General features: G+C 46.3%; 1 protein-coding gene across 1 annotated transcript in view; it reads right to left on the reverse strand.

Moving 5' to 3' along the window:
* Window positions 1-21,265, reverse strand: part of LOC119393594 (nephrin) — a 198,716-nt gene that overhangs the window by 84,455 nt on the left and 92,996 nt on the right. Inside the window, exons 3-4 of the mRNA XM_037660703.2 lie at window positions 7,203-7,259; window positions 2,244-2,360 (exon numbers count right to left, since the gene is read on the reverse strand). Coding sequence (XP_037516631.1) covers window positions 2,244-2,316 — 73 coding nt within the window. The 5' untranslated portion in view covers window positions 2,317-2,360; window positions 7,203-7,259. The remainder of the gene's footprint in view (window positions 1-2,243; window positions 2,361-7,202; window positions 7,260-21,265) is intronic.

Below are 21,265 nucleotides of genomic sequence, written 5' to 3' on the forward strand. Positions count from 1 at the left end.
TTCGTTTAGGAAGCGTTAATCAATACCTAATTGCGACTGCAGCCACCAGTGTGACTGTGACGCATTTAACTTAGCACGTGCGTGCACCATGTTAGCTGCCCTATCCGCCTCGCTTTTTTTCCACACCCAATCGGTCGTTGTCCCGATACGGCCATTATCGAAAAACGTTAGCGCTGCAATCTCTCAGACCAGTTTAATGATCGAACTTTGTAACCGATTTCGTGAGAACATTTCGAATGAAGTTTTTCTCGGCGCTTGGCATTTGGTTTAACATGGCGCAATAACTAACTGACGCCTTCGTGTGACCAATGCGTTCGCACAGAACGTGATGTCTTTGCACGAAATAATTACAAGCCTTGGAGTGAGGCTACAGTATCCACTTCGTCAGCTGATTCCCGGCGGTGATTTGAACTCGATTCGAAGCCGCACGCGTTATTGCGACAGGCGGGGGGCCTCGCGTTGCCTGGAAGCCTCTAAGAAGTGTTTCCGAATGACTTTTGGTCTGGTGTGGCCATTTTTCACTAGCGTCGGATTCGCCAGAGTGGTTAATCACTGTCGGCGAATGGCAGTGTATAGGGAGTCGTTTGTATCGCGAATCGCGCGAAACGCCCGTGTCTTGCCCGGCGCCGAAGTGCTCGCCAGATCGAGCGGATAGCCTTGTGATGCTAGTTCATCGTGCTCTTTCTTAATTCATGCAGGTGTTCACACGTGTAGACATGTAAAAATATACAGAGCTTGGCCTTAAATTCATCGAGGCAAGGTCTCCCTCTTTGCTTTAACTTTAGAATGCCCTCAGCAACGCTAGCACGCCTCGATGACCAGCCGCTTTCTGAACAATCAATTTTGGAGTGCCGGAACGTTCTAGCTTTCAACCAGAAAGCGATGAAGGCGCTGCTGAAGTTTCTCCGCTCAACCGAGCTCGCTAAACGACTATGATGCTCCCGTGCTTGAGTGTGTGTGCTTTTTCTTTTTCTTTCTATCCCCCCTTACCCCTTCCCCCAGCGCAGGGTAGCAAACCGAAAAACTTCTGGTTAACCTCCCTGCCTTTCACTTAACATTTTTCTCTCTCTCTCTCTCTCAGAATGCGTACCCCCATATGCTTCCCCTATTTTAAAAGAAGTGTTTTTTTTTTTCTTATTTTGTTTCGCGCCACATGGCCGGCATTTTGTAGCGATGCTTTTTCCGATTCTGGGCCTGATTTCGCCAAGCTATTTCGTAAGTGCGTTTTCCCACTGGCCATCCGGCTTCACTAGTGATATGTCCGTCATCATGATTGGCTCAAATATTCTCTTAGGAAAGTTTTTAGCGTTGGACGCCATTGTGAATACGACCCCTGGTTACTTTCCGCGCTTGGCCAGTAGTCAGAGCGATGGTCTGCCGCGTGATCAAATGGATCAGCTGCACGGAGCGTTGGCTGATAGACTCGCATAAAATCAAGCATGATTCATTCCTTCACGGTAACAGCCCAGCAATGTTCACAACTGCTGTGATGGTTGTTTAGGAGCGAAATGTCGGAATTTAGTACAGCGCGTAGCGAAGCCCGTTCGTACATTTTTCTGCCTACATAGCGATGTGACTACGATTATATGCGGGCTTAATTAACTCTCCTATTTAAGGTCTTCAGCCTAAATTTTTCGAGCCCGAGACGTTTTGTTTTTCAGGTACCCGTAGTATTACTACTAGTACTTCAGTACTAGTACCTACTAGTACCTCATACTAGTACCTACTAGTACTGAGGTACTAGTAGGTGCTAGTATTGATAAATGGTAAAATTACTATTAATAATATTGCCAGTGCCGTAAAAGTGGTAGATGTCACCATTTTAATGTAATCAAATATGTCTCGTTTGTTTACTTTATTTTGTTTATTAAAGTTTGTGTTTATCAAGTCCACCCTTCCATGGCACAAGCTTTCGGGAAAAAAAAATGAAAGTGTGCATGCGCTGTCTGCTTTAATTCTCTTAGAGAAGTCGAAGACTGCGAGCATCACCATCACACCTTAAAGAAGGTTAGGCAGGCCAACCTCAACAACAACCGACGGAAGGAAAAGCGCCGCACAATGGTGCTGGAAAATCACCCCGAGCGTCAGTTCTGTTCACGAATCAGCGCAACGCTCTTGCAACGAAGGCCGGAGAGAGAAAATGTAGAGACATTCACTTCAACAAGAGAGGATACAATACCACCAAAACACTTTTGACTCGTAGAAAGGCGAGGTGACCCGCAGGTATGGAACGAAAAACTTACCTGGCCATACAAAGTCCAAGAGCGACACGAATAGTGCCAGGGTCCACGTACAAATTATGCGCGAGTGTCGCATTGCAGCGAAGGCGACAGCACAAACAAGTACGCCTTCTCAGATACCTGCGAAAGGGATAGATGGAGAAAAAAATAAAAAAAAGACGGGTCACAATATGCTCGACTACTAGAAGGTCTCGCACATTGCCTAGAATGTGTTTGTGTTTACGTTGCAATTCCAAATAAAGCGATCTTTGTTGTATGTACATTTGAAAAAGTTTGCTTCTGAGTAACCCGCAGTAAATAGAACTAGACAAAAGGGCATGATTCGAAGACGCCATTTTTTGACGCAAGCATTAGAAGCCGTGCGAAACGGAGTAGACACCATTTTTTTTATTAAAGTGTGGTAATCATCAGATCAACAGAAAAGAAAGTCAATGAAAAGCAACTTGCCGCCCGTGAGAGACGAACCCACAACCTCCGCCTTATTCTTAGTCACAATCACACATACATAAATACCTAAGCAAGTAGACGTGGGAGCTGCTGCTATCGCAGCACAATTGTTTGTGCACCACACATCATTTGTGCAAGATTCGGTCGATCTCGCACACATAGTGTCTAGGACTAAGTCTAGTGAGTCTAGTGCCTTCCTCGTGCAAACTCTACAGACTCTAGCAGTTTGTTTTCCGGTGGCACTCACCCTATAAATGTGAATATGGTAGTACTAAAATATTTTCATGTCGTCGTGTGGAACCATCTTATGTAAAACAGTAGTCACCTTTTGGATAGTAATCTAAGCCGACTATGAACAAATCGGAGTGCATAGATGCGTCACGCATGGCTAAGGGATGCCAATGGCCAAGAGAAGCTTGCGTATTCCGCTAACTGAAAAGTAATCGGTACAACGGAGTGCTATTGAACGAGTACGATTTAGTAGTAGGGTGGCTGATTCATTCAGTTATTGCTGTACAGTTGTTATGGTGAAGCGCGAAGATTAAACAAGCCCGTAGTCAAGAGGAGAACAAGACTGGCTTCATACTAAGGTTTCGTTATCTTAGTAGGCTCGAGATCTTTTTACATCGCGCTCTAAAAACGTACATTTGAATAGAGCTAAGTGATTGCGGAAAGTAGCAGACTTGCGATGTGTTTGCGTTTCACAAAATATTAATCTTGCGATTGTGCAAGATGCGGCACCTTTTAAATATATATCATTCATCTTATTTTCTATGTACTTCTACTGAGTATGTGTTCGAAAAGAGAGATCTGGACAACGTGCGGAAGCATGGCAATAAAAAAACACGGCCAATAAAAAGTCGAGCAAGATGTGTTGACTGAACGGAATGAAACTGCGCGATAATGTCTTCAAGGGGAATGAACATACTGGAAAAAAAAAACACAACTTATGGAACATTGAAGCTTTATTAGAAAGCTTGAAACCGGAAGCGAATTCATCCGAGGCAAGCACCGAAAACATGAGCCTCACGGCGCATTCAGCTCACTGCTCAGTGGCACTTTTCCCTTTTCTCCCAGAATGCCACTTGCGAAAGTGCGCAACAAAATCTTCGTGCTGGAGTCTGAGCTTAGAGTATATCCATCTTGCGAGTCAGTGAAAGCGTTTGTCGTCCGTGAAATGGCATTTCCAGCTAGCTATAGTGGCAGGCAGTCCAGGTCAGCGTTTGGGACAGAGAATAAGTACGGCGAAGGGCGAAGCGAGCAAGAAGAGAACATACAACGCACAAAACACGGCAAATCACAGGAGCGCTCAAATGGAGCGTCTCTCAGCAGCGGCAACATCGACGAGTAGCTCCTTCGGCACCGCTGTTACAAGGCTGTTTCCGGGAATGTTTCAAGCGAACGCCCCGCCAGAAGCCAGGAGAACATGGCTTGGTCGCCATTGTTTACAGACCTCTCAAGAACAGAGGGCCCTGGTTCCTCGAAGTGCTCGCTAGGAAGAATGAAATAAAAAGAAGCGGTAAGGAACGCGCGGAGCGATAAAGGCGGCACAGAATGTTGCGGACTCTCGGGTAAAAGTGACGAAAGATGAGCCCCCGCCGGCAGTCTCCACCCTGTCCGAAACATGGAACAAGGAAGCGAGGGCTCCGCACTCGAATGAAGTCCATAAAGCATCTTCTCACTGCATTCGCTGCAGAGAATGGCTTCATACTTGCTTTGAGTTTCTCTCTCGTTTCACTTTCTCCACTGTCCACCTGCTGCGGCACTCGGCGTACGAAGCCGTATATACAATCTGCGAGTGGCGGCGCCGGGCGTGAAACGAGTACGGAAAGCCTTCACAACGACGTTGGTGCCATTAGCGCCATCTGGATCGCATTTCCAATACAGTACTGTTCACTCTAAGAGGGAGACACTCAAAGAAATTTGATTTCTTTCCTTTTCCTTTTGTTTTTGTTTATGTGTGAGAGAGAGAATAGCTGGCCACTCTCTCTGGAACAGTCACAGCCTCGTTTTAACGTTGCACATTTATATCATTTCCAGACTGTGTGCAAAAGAACAAAAAATGCCGTGGTCGTCAGACGAACCCCCGCTCTCGTGCGCGCAACACCTTAGCCTCTAAGCGACCAAGGCGAGTATCTGCACAACTATATGAACAGGCAACAAGTTATCAACTTGTTCACTTTTTCTTCGCCAGTAAACTTTACGCAGGCATATCGCTAACCATGCATGTACCACTCACTCTTTAATGTCATGGAGCGCAGAATAGTATTTGCTGCTTGTCACTATGCTAGACAGAACGCTACAAAAAGACACTGCTACAGAAATTAAACTATTTGATCTTTTTATGACCACCCAATGTTATTTGGGCAGCTTTCATGTGAGCCGGGGAGGGAATTTGCCTACTGAATTTGAGCTTGAATGGTCAAGAGGACACGACTGCTCAAGCGAAAGCGCTTGTCTTCGTGCAATATTTTCCTTGCGAAGGTTACTTTGCCATTTGTCTTCTGGAGCTCAATCAATGTTTCTTTCCTTCGCTTCGAAAATGTGGCCTAGAGAATTCAATCACGTCTGAGTCCACAATAGAATGTACGCAGAATTGCCTAAAACGGACAAAAAAAAAAAGCCTGGTGCTAACAGAACGCAAATGAGAAGCAAGAAAGTGGCTTTCATTGAATGACAATGTTCGAATAGAGAAAAGCCTCAGCAGTAGAATGGAATCATTCCCATTGCAAAGCTAAAGGAACACAAAGACCGTCCGCTTCGTTGATCAAAGAGTGGGCGGCGTGGGCTGGAACTGAAAAATGCACGAACTCCCCCTGCGTCAATGATGGCGTAGTACACCCACATCTCTCTTAGGAAACCATTTCCAACGAGTTTATTATGTGGTTTATCATGATATCTCAAAGAAAGAGTGAGTGAGTGAGTGAGTGAGTGAGTGAGTGAGTGAGTGAGTGAGTGAGTGAGTGAGTGAGTGAGTGAGTGAGTGAGTGAGTGAGTGAGTGAGTGAGTGAGTGAGTGAGTGAGTGAGTGAGTGAGTGAGTGAGTGAGTGAGTGAGTGAGTGAGTGAGTGAGTTATACATACACACACTCAAGCGCACGCGCGCACGGACGCTCACTCGCTCGCTCGCTCGCTCACTCACTCACTCACTCACTCACTCACTCACTCACTCACTCACTCACTCACTCACTCACTCACTCACTCACTCACTCACTCACTCACTCACTCACTCACTCACTCACTCACTCACTCACTCACTCACTCACTCACTCACTCACTCAGTCATCAACTGCTGCCGGTGAAACCTAACACCACCACATGGCGGCTTGGGCTAGTTGGTAGACCATGACAAGAGAATGTTCGAGCTGATTCCGCTGCCAGAGCTGCACATGACACAGCATCTGAGGAAATTGAAATTCCTTTTTCAAGAAAAGACGCAGCGATTCTGATGTTTGCGTTCGCGCGTAATCTGCAGAGAACAATATGGAGCGATGCCAACAACCAGTACGAACCGCTGCACAGAATAGACCCGACGTGTAGCTTTCATGTGCCACAGGGATTAACCAGACAAGATGAAACTTGCATTCACCGGCTGAGACTCGACGTTGCCTACACGAAATACTTCAAGCACAAGATCAGGCAGTCGGACTCACCCACGTGCACCACATGTTCTTTCTTTATTCTTTATTCAAAGGTTACCCCGCATTGCCCAAAGGCGTTACAGCAGGGGGGTTACAGAAACAACATAAACAATTGTTTATGAACACTCGGGAAAACCTAAAGCACGTACTCTGCGACTGTTCCCATTACGACGCAGAACGACAGATTCTGAAGGAGGCACTTCATTTGCAACGCGGCTCGAGCTTGGAGCTGCGGCACCTTCTCAGCAGTTGTGCGATGCGCAGCACAAAAGCGCTCTTGGCGTTTTTGAGGAACACTCAGCTTAACCAAAGCCTGTGAAGGACTCTTCTTATGTATATATGTGTGTTTGTGACTGTGTGTACTATTTTTGTGTATATGGTGCATATGTGATCATTGTATATACCATAATCACCCGACAGCCTGGAGTAGCAAGCCAGGCGACAAACCAGGCTAACCTCTCCGGGCATTTCATTAAAGAATCTTATCTCTCTCTCTCATGAGAAGAGCTGTAGCGAAAAGTGGGGACAAAGCTCTCGTCCTTCTTGTCATTAAAGATCTTCTTGTTCTTCTGGGGACGAAGAACGCTAGGGTCGAAACCACTGTTCGTCAAGTCTGGCGCAATTTTTAATGCTGCTTTTTATGTTGGGACGCTGAAGTTTTATACGTTTTGTGTGGCAATGACGGCGTTTCTTAACCTGCACGAAGTGAAGGTAATTCATTTTAAACTACGCTAAGCTTAAAGATGGAAAAACCCTCAAACTTCAGTTATAAAAATTTGCTTAAAGATCTTGCAAAAGAAACGTTAGCTTCATGATATTTGAACATTCTGGTGTAGACATGCTTCAAGAACGCGCACACATAAATAAATTACTCACAGGTAGAGTCAGTCATAAATGGATCGCTGTAGTCGAGAACGAATGGCATCACCGAACCTGTAAAATAGCAAAACAATATTTGTTTCTTTTTAGAATTTTCAGCTGTACTATAAATTCATGGCTTGTTCAACGGACACATCATTACGTTAGAAAGCAAATGAGAACAACCTGATGCAACGCGAATTACGACAATCACAATTTCCACGCGCTCTTGTTTTCATTCACAGCTACTGCTATTTTCAAACAGCAATATAAATAACGTGGTGCGTTAAAATACTGTAAATCTGCACGTTATCAGGTTGAGAAGCAAAACGCAAGCAGTCAGAGCGAAGCATCAGAAAAAACACAACAACACAAGCTCGAAACAACACCTTGCCACAGATATCGCTAAGATTTTCATCAATATTTATATAGATTATCACATCGTAGAGTAAAATCAAAATAATAATGACAGAATTATATAGTTCAATAACTACAGCTCCAACTGTCTTTTCAATACAATGCGTCCGCAATAGGTGCAGCTGTGCTTGAAAGGCCTTCTGATGCGACGCTAAGTTCTGTTGGTGAAGTAGCACAATTCCTTCTTCCGACAGAAACCGGTCGTTCAACAAGCTGAACGCCTTGCAAATGGATTGTATGTGAACATTCTATACTGCGGACAATCGCAGAAAAAAGACCTCAGCGTTTTAAACATGTAGGAGAGGAGAAACATCTGGCGTCTTTCGTTAAGCCGCTGGCGTCTTTTCGTTTTGCTTTAGAAACATCTGGCGTCTTTTCGTTTTGCTTTTAGAATACATCTGGCGTCTTTCGTTGGTTTATTTCATCAATCAACGGCGTTTTGAACAAAATTTTTATTGTTTAATCACGCACAGGAGAAATCTCACCAGACACTACCTTGGAGGTAAACAATGGCTGCTAATGGGAATGAGAGACAGAAGAAGTCGGCTTTTAGCTAACACTTACACTTATACTTATACTAACGTTTCCTACTGTAATATGCCAATGGCTGCTAATGGGGAATGAGAGACAGAAGAATTCGGCTTTTAGTTAACGCGCACGCTGCGAATTTTTTATTGTTCAACAACGCACAGGAGAAATCTCCCACCGGCACCACCTTGGAGGTCAAGATCTGGTACTAGCGTTAAGACTGGTTATGCACTACGACGGGGACGAACGGGTGCCGCTTTAAGGAGCGTCGTAACAGCTGGTGGCAGCGGTGGCGGCGGTATGGAGCGCACGTCGATGGCGGCCTTGGCGTCCGGTTTGGTGAGAGCACGGCTTGCTTGACTTCATTGGGAGCATTAGCAGCATTTACTTGGTCGTCGAGGTTCTTTTGTATTTGTTGTTGACTTTGCTAAATAGTAGTACATATCAGGGTAGCACTTGTTAACAGCAGTCATGATCCTCACGTCGTTAACGAAACCCAACCTAGTGCTGCTAGCTGAAGAGCTCGGTATCCCTGTACAGAAGTCTATGCGGAAGCTTGCAATTATCGAAGCGATATCCAAATGCGGAGCAAACGATGACGAAGTCGAGGAGTGTTGGAGGGCAGTCTCGGAAAGACTCAAAGAACGAGAAGTAGAACTGAAGTTAAAAGAGATGCAACTGCATAACCTTGAACGCAATGACAGTTTCGATATGCGAGGATACATGCAACCTTTCAAGGCTGGCAGTGACATCACTTCGTATCTCGTCAACTTTGAGAGGGCGTGTACAAGAGCTGCACTTGCAAAAGAGACTTGGTCGCAACGCCTGTTGACATTGCTTCCAAATGAGGCAGCCGATGTAATCGCGAGAATGCCAGATGGAGATGCTCATGATTACGACAAAGTGAAACTTCAGTTGAGGCGAAGGTACAGCTTGTCAACAGAAGCCTTGAGGATGAAGTTCCGTGATACGAGGCGTGGCCAAGGGGAGTCGTTTTCAGAATTCGCCTACAGATCCATGAGCTTGTTAGAGGAATGGCTTAAGAGCGCCAACGCATACGAGGACAAGCAACGTCTGATTGAACTGTTTGCGCTCGAGCAGTTTTATGCGTCCATTCCGGACCAAATGCGCCTGTGGATTCAGGACAAGCCAAACGTAGAGACTTTGCAAACGGCAGCCAGCTTGGCGGACGAGTACCGTTCCCGTAGAATGGAAAGTTCGGAAGAACAACGAAAGAAGCCGTCAGGAGCATTCAAGAAGTTTCAGAAAGGAACGAAAGAAACTAACCAAGGGAAGCCAGGCGACAGTGTTCCAGCCCAAGGGCATGCAGCCAACACAAGTGAACCCAAAAGTTCCAAGTTCGAAGAAAAACAACCGCTGGTCTGCTATAAATGCCAACAACCGGGTCACATCGCAGTCGGTTGCCGACAACCAGCAGTTTCCGTCAATTTGCTAACCGAAGAGAGCGATTTACTCTTGCCCTACACATATGACATGAAGGTGAACGGCATCAGTTGCAAGGTTCTGCGCGACACAGGAGCAACATTTGATATCGTCCTCCCGTCATTTGTTAAGCCCGAGAACCTAACAGGTTCATGTGTATGGGTACGCCAGGCACTAGAGCCAGACATGAAGTGTTTGCCGGTAGCCAGAGTCGAAGTGACGGGCGCCTTCGGCACATTCGAAAAGGATGCAGCGGTTTCCGATAAACTCCCTCAGAAAATTCCCTACATTTTTTCTAACCGATCAATCAGGGACTTTCAAAATGCAGGAATGGAACTTAATGCTAACCCTGTAATGGTCGTCACGAGGTCCCAAACAAGAGCGCAAGCTACCAGCGCTACCCGTACCACGGAAATTCCAGACCAGACTGAACCGACACAAGCTACTGCACCAAGCGAAACTGTTCCTGTCGACGCCAATTTGTGTCGCGCCAGCCATTGATAACAGCACTCCCGTCGGTAATGCGCTCCCACGTGAAGCGATAAACCCAGTCAGTGAAAATTTTCAGCTTCTAGCAAAGTTAGATAAAAGCGCTCTCAAAATGGAGCAGGCAAACGACGAGTCGCTGAAGACGTGCTGGGAAAAATCAAAACGGAAACAAAAAGGAGCCGTGTCGTTCATAGTCAAAGAAGGCATTTTGTACAGAACATTCAAAAACAAGAAAGGCAGAACCTTTCAACAGCTTGTCGTTCCCAAAAAGTATCGAGTTGCTCTTTTGGGTTTGGTTCACAGCGATACAGTCAGTCCCCCGAGTCAGTCCCCGATACAGTACAGTCCCCGAGTCCTGGAAGTTAGCCAAGGTCCTGCCTCTGCATAAATCAGGAAACAGACAACTCCTCTCCAACTATAGACCCATATCACTTACTTCCAATTCTGGAAAGCTGCTCGAACACATCATTCATAAACACATAACTGAGTTTCTTGAATCGAATAATCTTCTGTCCTGCACACAACATGGATTTCGTCGCGGCTTCAGCACAATAACGCAACTGGTGGAATTTTCACATGATATTATTAGTAATTTAGATATTGGTAATCAAATTGATGCAATATTTATAGATTTCTCGAAGGCTTTCGACACCGTTATACACAGCAAGCTTATAGGTAAACTAGAGGTACTTTTAAATAATCCGCAATTAATTGACTGGTTAGCAAGCTTTCTAAACTCGCGCTCTCAATTCACCTCATTCAATTCCAAGTCCTCGGCAGCAGTAGAAGTTACATCTGGTGTCCCACAGGGCTCCGTTCTCGGTCCCCTATTATTTCTGATTTTTATAAATGACCTTCCCAGCAATATTAGGTCCCAAGTTCGCCTGTACGCCGACGACTGTGTACTTTACCAGGTAATTACTTCTCCTAATGATCATGCCATACTTCAAGATTCTTTCTCGCAGTTTTGTTCTTGGTGCTCGGATTGGCAGATGCAGATAAACTTCCAAAAAACAGTAGTTTTGTCTTTCACGAACAGCCATTCTCCATCACAATATGCATACTCCTTCAACAACATCGCAGTTCCCCGAGCACAGACATACAGATACCTTGGCGCTATGTTCACATACAACATGCAATGGTCGCATCACATAGATTACATTACATCTAAAGCATTAAAAAATTAGGTTACTTAGACGTACATCATCTGCATCGCCAAAAATCCACCAAATTACTAATGTACAAAACACTGATTGCCCTATATAGAGTACGCTTCGTGTGTGTGGAATCCATACAAAGTGTGTGACGTGAATAAAATTGAATCTGTCCAAAGGAAATCTGTTCGCTTCATTTTTCATCGCTATGACCATGATTTTTCGCCCTCATCTGCAATGAAATCTTTGAAGTTATCTCCATTGTGCGCTAGGCGTGATATTGACTCTTTGAAACTTTTGCACTCTTATGTTCATTCATCATGCCGGCTATCTAATGATAATTACATCGTGTATGCTAATGCTCTTGCAACTAGACATGGTCACAATCTTAACATAAGGCCATTCTTCGCACGTACTAATATGTTCAAATACAGTTTTTTTTCCGAAAATTATTGTCTACTGGAACGTTCTACCCGGTTCTGTTCGTGAAATGAATATGTCAGATTTTTTGGAGGCACTTGAATGACATTGTTGTCCTTTTTTTTTTCTTCTTCTTCTTTTCATTTATGTACCCGGTTGTGCTCAAGAGGTGGCGATATTTGTTCTGAAGAAGAACTTGTTGTGCTGTTACTGTTATTCTTTCCTATTGTATGTACCCCAATCCTGCAATAGCCCTGTATTGGGCTGCAGTATTTAAAAATAAATAATAAATAAATAAATAGCTGGGCTGGCCATTTAGGCATCAACAAGACCAAGAGCAGATTATTGAACGACTACTACTGGCCGATGTGCTTCAAAGAATCTGAGAACTGGGTACGTTCCTGCAACGTTTGCCAAAGGACTGGGCGGCCAAACGAAAAACTCAAAGCACCTTTGGTCCAAGTGCCTTTGATTGGCGAACCCTTTCGCAGATTAGTTGTCGACATTGTAGGTCCATTACCAGTAACAGCGGCGGGCAACAAATACTTGCTAACACTCATTTGCCCTGCTACGAAGTTTCCGGAAGCAGTGGTGTTACCCGAATTAAGCTCCACTACAGTTGTAAACGCGCTACTGGGCGTCTTTGCAAGAATTGGATTTCCTAGTGAAATCCAATGCGACCAAGGTTCTGTGTTCACAAGCGCGCTCACCACGACGTTCTTGAAGAAATGCGGCATATCCGTTCACGACAGCTCAGTCTACCATCCGCAAAGTAATTCAGTCGAGAAACTTCACTCTGTAATGAAGCGCATTCTGCGTGCGCTCTGTTTCGAGAAAGGCGCCGACTGGGACGAAGCTGTTCCCGCAATGCTCTTTGCTCTGCGCTCCGTCACTCACGAAGCGACTGGGTTCACGCCGGCGGAACTTGTTTACGGTCGAGCGCTTCGCTCCCCGCTAACGTTGTTGAAAGAAAAGTGGGAAGACAAGTTCGTAGACAAATCAGTTGTCGAGTACGTGCTGACCTTGTTGAAGCGCCTACGTGAATCGCAAGAACTGGCGCAGATAAACATGGCAGAAGGGCAGCAACGCTCAAAGGTGTACTACGACAGATCCGCACGCGCACGAACCTTCAAGGAAGGCGACAAAGTGCTGATTCTGCGGTCGTCAAAGGCAAACAAACTGGAAGTAGCATGGGATGGGCCGGTCACGATTAAACAAAAGCTCTCCGACACCAATTACTTGGTAACGACGCCCGGTAAACGCAATGATGTGACGATATATCACTGCAATCTAATGAAGCCTTTTATCGAACGAACTGAGACGTTGAGCATTGTCCTTAACGAGCCTGAAGAGATCAACGTTCCTCTACCCCAAGTGCCAAGCCCTTGCTCTTCCCCATCAACAGAAGAGATACTCGAATCTGTCACTAAACAAGCTTCTGTAACTGACAAGCAAAGAAAGGAGTTGGAACTGCTTGTGCGCAACTTCAGCGACTTGTTTAGTCCCTCTCCCGGCAGGACAAATCTCGTGGAGCACGACATTGAGTTAACATCCAACCAACCTTTCCGAACCAGGATGCACAGATTTTCACCCCGTCACGAGGAGATCCTGAACGATTGTGTTCAAAACATGTTGACACTGGGTCTAATCGTGCCAGGAGAAAGCGAGTATGTGTCACCTATGTTTATTGTAGAAAGTCCAGGCAAGGAACCGCGACCCTGCATCGATTATCGAAAATTGAATGCGATAACAAAAACAAAGATGTTTCCCATTCCAAACGTTGAGGCCTTGATCGAGAAAGTGTCCGCGGCACGGTACGTTTCTACGTTAGATTTGGTACGCGGTTTCTGGCAAGTGCCACTAACGGAAAACGCCAGTAAGCTCGCCACTTTCATGACACCGACAGGCACATATCGCCCTCTTGTGCTCACTTTTGGCCTCAAGAATGCACCCTTCGCATTTTCAAGGTTAATGCATGAAGTGCTCAAAGGAGCCGTGTCATTCGCTGTTCCGTACCTTGACGATATAGCTGTTTTTTTCGAGCACCTGGCAACAGCATTTGGAACATCTGTAGCAGGTATTCCTTCGAATACGCGAGGCAGGCTTGACTCTCAAACTCGCCAAATGTCGTCTTGCGAGCTCTGAAGTCCACTACTTGGGGCATGTTGTTGGCCAAGGGAAGCGACATCCTTCCGAAATAAAAGTTGAAGCAATCACTAGCTTTCCTTTGCCGAAAACAAAGACTAACTTGCGTTCCTTTTTGGGTTTAGCTGACTACTACAGAAGCTACATTCCCAACTTCGCAAATATCGCTAGTCCTCTCACAGACGCACTGCGCAAAACTGAGCCAACTGTTGTGCGTTGGAATAAGGCCCGTAAAGATGCTTTTGCTGAGATCAAAAAGATTCTTGTCAGCAAACCGGTCCTCGTGACACCAGATTACTCTCTTCCATTTTTAGTTCAGTGTGACGCCAGTGACCGCGGAATGGGCGTTGTTCTAAGTCAAGTGAACGAAAAGGGCGAGGAACATCCTGTTGTCTACGCCAGTCGAAAGCTAACATCACGCGAGCAAGCCTACAGTACAACTGAAAAAGAATGTGCTTGCTTGGTCTGGGCTCTCGAAAAGCTGTCGTGTTACCTCAAAGGCTCCTCATTTGTTTTTGAAACTGATCACTCACCTTTAGTGTGGTTGAATCAAATGTCAAACAAAAACAGCCGCTTGATGCGTTGGAGTCTAGCACTTCAGCAATTTGATTTCTCGGTGCGGCACAAGAAAGGCAAACATCATTCTAATGCTGACTGCCTTAGCCGAACCTAATAAGTGTTCCTTGTTTCTTTATTTGTGTGCATGCAACTTGGCGCAAGTATTTTTTTTTTCGTGTTCGGCTTTCACGTTATCTGCTCCCAGTGAAATCAACTGTCGGGCTTTTCTAAGCTTGGGCGCCAAGTTGCTTTTGACGTAGTTTCTGCGTTTCTGCCGCTCGTCCACTGAGCCATTTCAGATCCTGTCGTGCCGGATGGCGAGATCGACCCTGCTTCAGGCGCCTGCAGCCAACTCCCGTGCTGCAGCCAATCGACACTCGGCGAGTGGTGCCCGTTCTGAACATTGCCTCCTCTTGGCCTTTAATGCCAATCTTCGCCGGCGTGTTCCAACCAGAAGACGCGCAATGCCACCTCCATTTCCTTCTGCGGTGGCTACTTCAACGACCAGTGCCACCATGCACCTCAGCGTCTTCACCCACACCATGCACAAAGACAATATAACCGTGCGAAACGTGTCAGTGCTGTGCTTGGACAAACCTGCCCACGTGTTGGCTACCTGTTCCCACCTCCAGCCGTTCATGAAGCGTCATCCTCTTGAACGCCTTCCGCTATGGGTAGCTTTGGCCGGGTCGTAACATTTGCAGTGCTCGCCCTCTTTCCACGTCGGGGCTTTCTGATAACATTGCCCCGCTTGCTGTTATCTTGCTGATTTTTTTTCTTTCGTGCCAACCTGCGATTGGCTGCGTAGCGCTTAAAAACGCGTCGCAAGGTGAATAAACTGGGATTGTCTTCCTGGCACTGCTTGAGTCGTCTGTCGTCCAGCCGCCGAATACGTAACACCCTAAAATAGCTCTGCGACGCGCGCCTGCCTCACCTGGCTGTAACACCGCGTTCCCCGCTCACGCGCTCGCCCCGAGAAAAATCGCGGCCCGGCTACCAGGGCGGCATGACGCCCTTTGCGTTCCCCTCTAGTCCGGCCTTGGTGTTCAATCACATTCTAACATGCCGAGGGATGGCGACCAAGTTATGCGTCAATTGTGCGACGCCCTTCTTGCTATCACACGTCGTTCTCTGATTACGCTTTCACCGTTAACTACTACAGCTACTACATGGGTTTGTTTAATCATATACATGCACGTTAGTCGTCGGAATGGAGAGGTACCACCAATCATCAAAGTGGGCGCATCCGCGTTAAACGGTGCTATAGCTGCCAGACATCAATATACATGGTTGAAACATTGTGCATATCAATGTACAGTAAACATTCAGTTACTTCTGTAAGGGCACGCTTTACTTTCCTGTTATTCCGATTCCTATGACGGAGGAATCAACCATCTTTTTTTGCTATTCTCCTGCTTATTATGCGATAGCAATTATATGGACAGTCTCGGCTGATTTTTGCCGTCGCCGTCGCCGCCGTCATGCACCGTATATATATATATATATATATAGAAGCCACAAAGAAAAATAATTCAGAACAGCTTTCTGACGCGCGGAATCGAACGGGCGACATCTCGCTTTCCAGCGAGCGGCGTTAGACGGTTACGCCACCAACAGTACCGTCTTTCAGCCTGCTAACGGCGAGCTATTTATATACACCATTTCCTTCAGCATGCTTTCTTATTCGCCACATAGATGGCACGTCGTGCGCGCGTTGCGCGCTTTAAACATCATCGCCCCGCTCCTGCGAACGCCGCTGGTCTTCGCCCTACAGGGCGTGGTCGCCTTCGTGCGCTTATCTCGAGGAAAGAATGGGGGCGTCCGGGAGGGGGGGTGGAGCGGGCGGTTGTATGTCTTCACGATGTCCGAAGAACCTCCACACCCGGAGCTTCTCCGCAGAAATTCTGTCAATAAATGCTTTCACCAGCACCACCACCGCGCTGAAGCCACAGAGCGTACGAAGGTCACTTCGCAGCGGCCGCGTTTGCGAAACGAGCGCGCAGTTCAACAGAAATAAGTAACAACTGTGACAGTTCGCGCTCGTCCTGTACCTGTTCGTTCGTTTCGCGCGTCCTGCTTTATATTTGAGCAGTGCGCTTCCAGTGTCGAGCTGTGACGCATGATAGTTCACGCTCGTCCTGTGTGCGTTCTTTTCGTGCGTCCTTTGGGCTCGAGCGACGCGCTGGCAATTTCGAGCTGCTTTCCGTTCTTCGCGTTACAATCCAGTTTATTGCTATCGCATTCATCGCTTCGCCGTTGCGGCGAAACTGTGACCTTTTTTTTTTCTTTTTATAATTCGCACTGCAGTAAACGCCCATACAGTTCCCCTCTCATTAATTATTCAACAGGTGTTTCTTCTCTCCAGGGTCATTATCTGAATTCGGCCTCCCTTTGGATCGTGCAGGCAATTTAGTTACCGCAGACGCCTCCGGCTAACGGCACCCATATTTTCTTTTCTTTCTTTTTTCTTTTCTTTTTCTCGCCAGCTCCTATAAATGTGGAAGGTTGTGCTTTCATTCTTCATATCCACACATGAATGGAAGCTGTTAGAAGATAGCACTAGAAGCCACACCTCAATCCACGAATCTTCAATTTTTGCCTGTACATAAGAATGCCCGCTTTTAGAAAATGTGCCCATAAAAACCGTGTCGGAGTCGTTCGTCCGCGATAGCAAGGCCTCCTAGCGTAGCAAAGGTAAAAAAAAAAGACGAAAAAGGAACACGAAGAAATCAACGGTTGAAAAGTGAGACATTGTAGCATCAGATGACTAAAAATAATCCAATAATAAAAGACAAAAGAAAAAGAGTGTAACAGATTGAGAATTATGCGTAGGAATTCCAAGTTACAGCACCAATGAATAAAACCTAATTTTTTATCATAGCTTGTTATTGCCTCGGTGTGTGTCCCCTAGTGCTTTTTTTATTTTTTGGCCCATTTCAAGATAGGAGTATTATGCCGATCGTGCCCATTTTAGGAAATCATTTGCCTTGCTCATCGAGATGGAAGTTAGCGCCAGTTGTGATCACCAGGGCGGCGACGAAGCTATCGATCATGTTCTTTGCCGATGTCGTCGATATACCACGCACATGCAGCCAATAGCAGTCGAGTTGGTCCGCCTCGACGACATGGCCACTCTAAAAGTGCGCAGACCTGGAATGCCAAGCTGAACATTCGTAGGACCAACAGTTGGTCAAGGAAGTAAGGAAGGAATGAAGAAAACAAGAGAGAAGGCAGGGAGATTAACGAGGCACATGCTCGGTTGGCTACCCTATGCTGGGGGAATGGTAAAGGGAAGTATAAAGATGAGAGAGAGAGAGAAGGAAATATGGAAAATATCAGTAAATGCCCCGACGCGTATGTTGCGGTAGCACTGAACAATAGTCAAAGGCGTTCACTTACTCCCGTAGTCCTCAAAAAGAGCAAAAGTGCTTTAACTGCCTTGTGAGCCGACGAGCAATGGGGACGCTACTCCAGCAGCATCGAGCGTTACTGAACTCTTTACATGGTAGTAGCCTATGAGAAAAATTTCTAGTTCTCCCGTTCCTCAGTTCTATTTCATGTTTCGCGTGCTTCTCGCGATTCCCCGCTGTTGCCGCCCATTCTTTCAGCCTTTCTTTTGCCCTTCGCCTTCCTCCTTGCGTGGGGTAGAAAGCCAAACGTTTATATCGTGCTCAACCCTTCCCCCCCCCCCCACCTGTCTCTGCCTATCACCCACTTCTCTTTCTCTCTCTCCGTGTACTCTGGAAATAATTCTGATCGGAAAGGTGGCGATAGCAGTGTAGTAAACAAGAACAAACACTCGGAATATATATATATGTGCGTACGTCAGCAGCCCCACGGTCTACAAGGAATCGACTGCTTGTTACCACTTCAACACCTAAAAACAAACTGTAACAAGAGTGAACTGAACGCGGTGTGCAGCTCGAAGCAGAAATATCGCTTTATGTGCTAGAGAAAGAACATAAATTGACACATGTCTAGAGAAGTAAAAGCCCTATGCAAATCATTCTCTCAACTAGCACACCATTAAAGGCAAAATTAAGTTGGGCTAAAGTGGACTGAAGATGGTCCATTGTAAAACATTAGTGCATCGACCTCAATGCTCTAGTATTAGCCTTTAAGCATGCTCCTGAAGTGGCGCGATATACAAACAAGCTATCGATTCTCTCTCGCGCTGTATCTTGTGCATTTCTTTTCTTTTAGTGTTCGGGCTAAATGAAAAAAAAAAAGAGGCTATTTGCACCAAGATTTCCATGCCGGCAGGATTGCATCATTTGTCTTCTCTTTATCTTTCTAGCCCAAAACGGCTTCTGGGACGAATGGAAAATCGAGTCGGCCACGCAAAACCCAATTCAAGCGTCTTAAACGTCTATTTTATTTCTGCATTGTTTTTTTTTTCATTTCAAAGATAAACCGGCGGTGCTTGGAGAAGAGTAAGTAAAGCATAGCTGCTTTATTATGCGAACGTTGGGTGCGCCGCGCCTGCATGCACAGCGAGACGACATTTCCGAGACTGCATTTAGAAGATTACAACGTAGCTGGCCGGCGACGTTTTCATTTGCTCTCTTCAAACCCTCGCCGTGATCACTTCGCCAAAACAGAGCGCAGGGAATTCGTGAAACGAAGACTGGGAGAACTAGAGCTTGGAGGGGGGTGGGGACATAAAGTAACCAGTAGGAGCTTCATAGAGCGTTTGAAAAAAAAAAGTGAGTACAAACCGGAAGGTGGTTCGAGTTAGGGGCTGTTTGCGCATGAGTTGAGCCTGCTTATTCAGCGCTCGCCTGAGAATAGTTGAAAGATTTGCGAAATAAATGGTCTCCGGAATACCGGAAGCCCGAGCCGGGGTTCCCGTGGCTGCCTTTCCAATACGCAGGGATTGTTTCTTCTGGGAAGACCGCAACTTCACACCGCCCGGCTTCCTTCCTCCCGTACTTTCGCGCGTCTGCGACGGGGCGCATCTTAGTCGCCAGCGCCATCTAGGGGGCCCACTTTTGCCGGAACGGAAATAAGATCTGAGGCACTGGCAGCGAGGGAAACCTCATCGTGTACGCACCAGTGGCTGCCGCTTTGAATCCTGCGCGCTGCAGCGTGCGCAGGATTTTCAACGCTGGTGGCTCATTTCCGTCAAGTGAACGCAAGAGGTGCTTGGATTTAGAAACTGCGAGGTAGTCGGTATTTTTCGCCACCAAGGGGAGACAGTGTTTAATCACAATGGGAAATGTCATGATAAATGCAGGTTTTCCGTTACTATCAAGTAGCGAACAATGAAACTTGCGAAAGTGAGCAAGAGAGAGAGAGTGAGAACGAGAAAAAAGACGACTGAAATATTAACAAGGAAACAAGGTGATAGACAAACCATGATCAAGGCTTGTGACTTGAGCATGTTACACATAGCTGGAAAGAAGAACCTAATGTGTCGTTTGTACTAAGGAGGGTACACTATTGAAACACCTCCAATTGCAACTGTTCTTACGCAGTCAGCGCTTTCTACTCAGCACCGCGTCACATCACGGAAACTCAATAATAGTCGCGATGACAAAGGTACTAGTACTGTAGCCGCATCCATCGCAAGCTCAGACAACGACACTCTAATTGCCGCAGTTTCCGATGTTGACCGATAGAAATAACTGGGGCCTGTATGTAGGTAATCCTGAATGTTTACCTCCGGACGTACCCATCAGTGATACCTCTATTCCTTCATTCTCTCCTCCACTCTATTCTTTAGCATTCTCTGTTGTGTATACCAGTAGTTGGCTGGCGCTCTCATCAGTCCTTTCGTTCTTTTCCTTTACTGCTTTCGCTCTCTTTCTCTCTCTCACGCACACGTACACAGGAAACCACACCGAGGCACGCATGTATGAATCACAGCACGCAGCAAAACTTTCTCCAGTAAACCTCCACTGTATGACAGCATGATGTAAGGCTGCGGTATCCGCAGGCGCGCTGGGAGTGCCCTTTTTGCGGCGACTGCCTCGAAGCGACCACTATACCACGGGTCTCTGAAGGAATGCGGCAGAGAAGTTTCGCCCCAAAAAAGCGGGCGGCCGCTGAATCTTTTAGCGCGGGTCGTTTTCCAGCGCCGTGTAGCTTACTTACAACACGGGAAGGCGTAATAGATCGCGCGCCATTAGGAGGTGAGGCTGCAGGCGCAGAACTGCTTCGATCGCTCTTCGCTTTTCTTTCGCCTTCTTATCGCCGAATGTAAGAATAGAGAACAAAATGAAGCAAAAGAGAAGGCGTCACGCCAGAACTTTCCTCACGGACGTGCTGTAGTTTCTGGGGCGGTTTCTTTGTTTTAGAGAACTAAGCTGCTATGAAAGCGTTGCTTTCACCGGCGCTTCTCACATCGGCGTGGTTTCGTTCGACATCTACAGCGGAAGACAATAAAGCTTACGGTGAGCTTTAAAAAAAAACAAAAGAGGGAAAGAAAGAGGAAGCTTTAGCATTTCTGCGCTTTCATCTCGATTTCTTGAGACAAAATGTGCACTCATCGCCTGGTTTAGGTTACAACTACCGTCCAGCGCCTCACGTAGATTTAACAGAAATATGGTGCACAGGAACCCAATAATAGCGATGGAAGCCAGCGGACAGCCAAGCCGTGAGAAAAGTACTTCAACAGAATATATATTTACGATGCACGATCGCATGACATTGCACGCCTTGGATGTACTCAGATTTGAATAGAGGCAACTAGTGCTTTTCCAGGTCAGAACCAATGTGTACTTTTGATGTGATGAATGACACGCACACTCACGTACACACGAGGCGCACAGAACGTAATCAAATTAACAAGATACCTCGTTATATGCCCGCTTGCAACGAATATAGCAATTGTACAGGTTTTCTTTAGCATAGTGCTGCTTAAAAACCTCCACGTGGCATTCGGCAGCTAATTTTCTATGCGAGTCGAGTAATTCGAGAACCACT

The sequence above is a fragment of the Rhipicephalus sanguineus genome, chromosome 5 (assembly GCF_013339695.2).
Source record: "Rhipicephalus sanguineus isolate Rsan-2018 chromosome 5, BIME_Rsan_1.4, whole genome shotgun sequence".
NCBI classification, from domain to species: domain Eukaryota; kingdom Metazoa; phylum Arthropoda; class Arachnida; order Ixodida; family Ixodidae; genus Rhipicephalus; species Rhipicephalus sanguineus.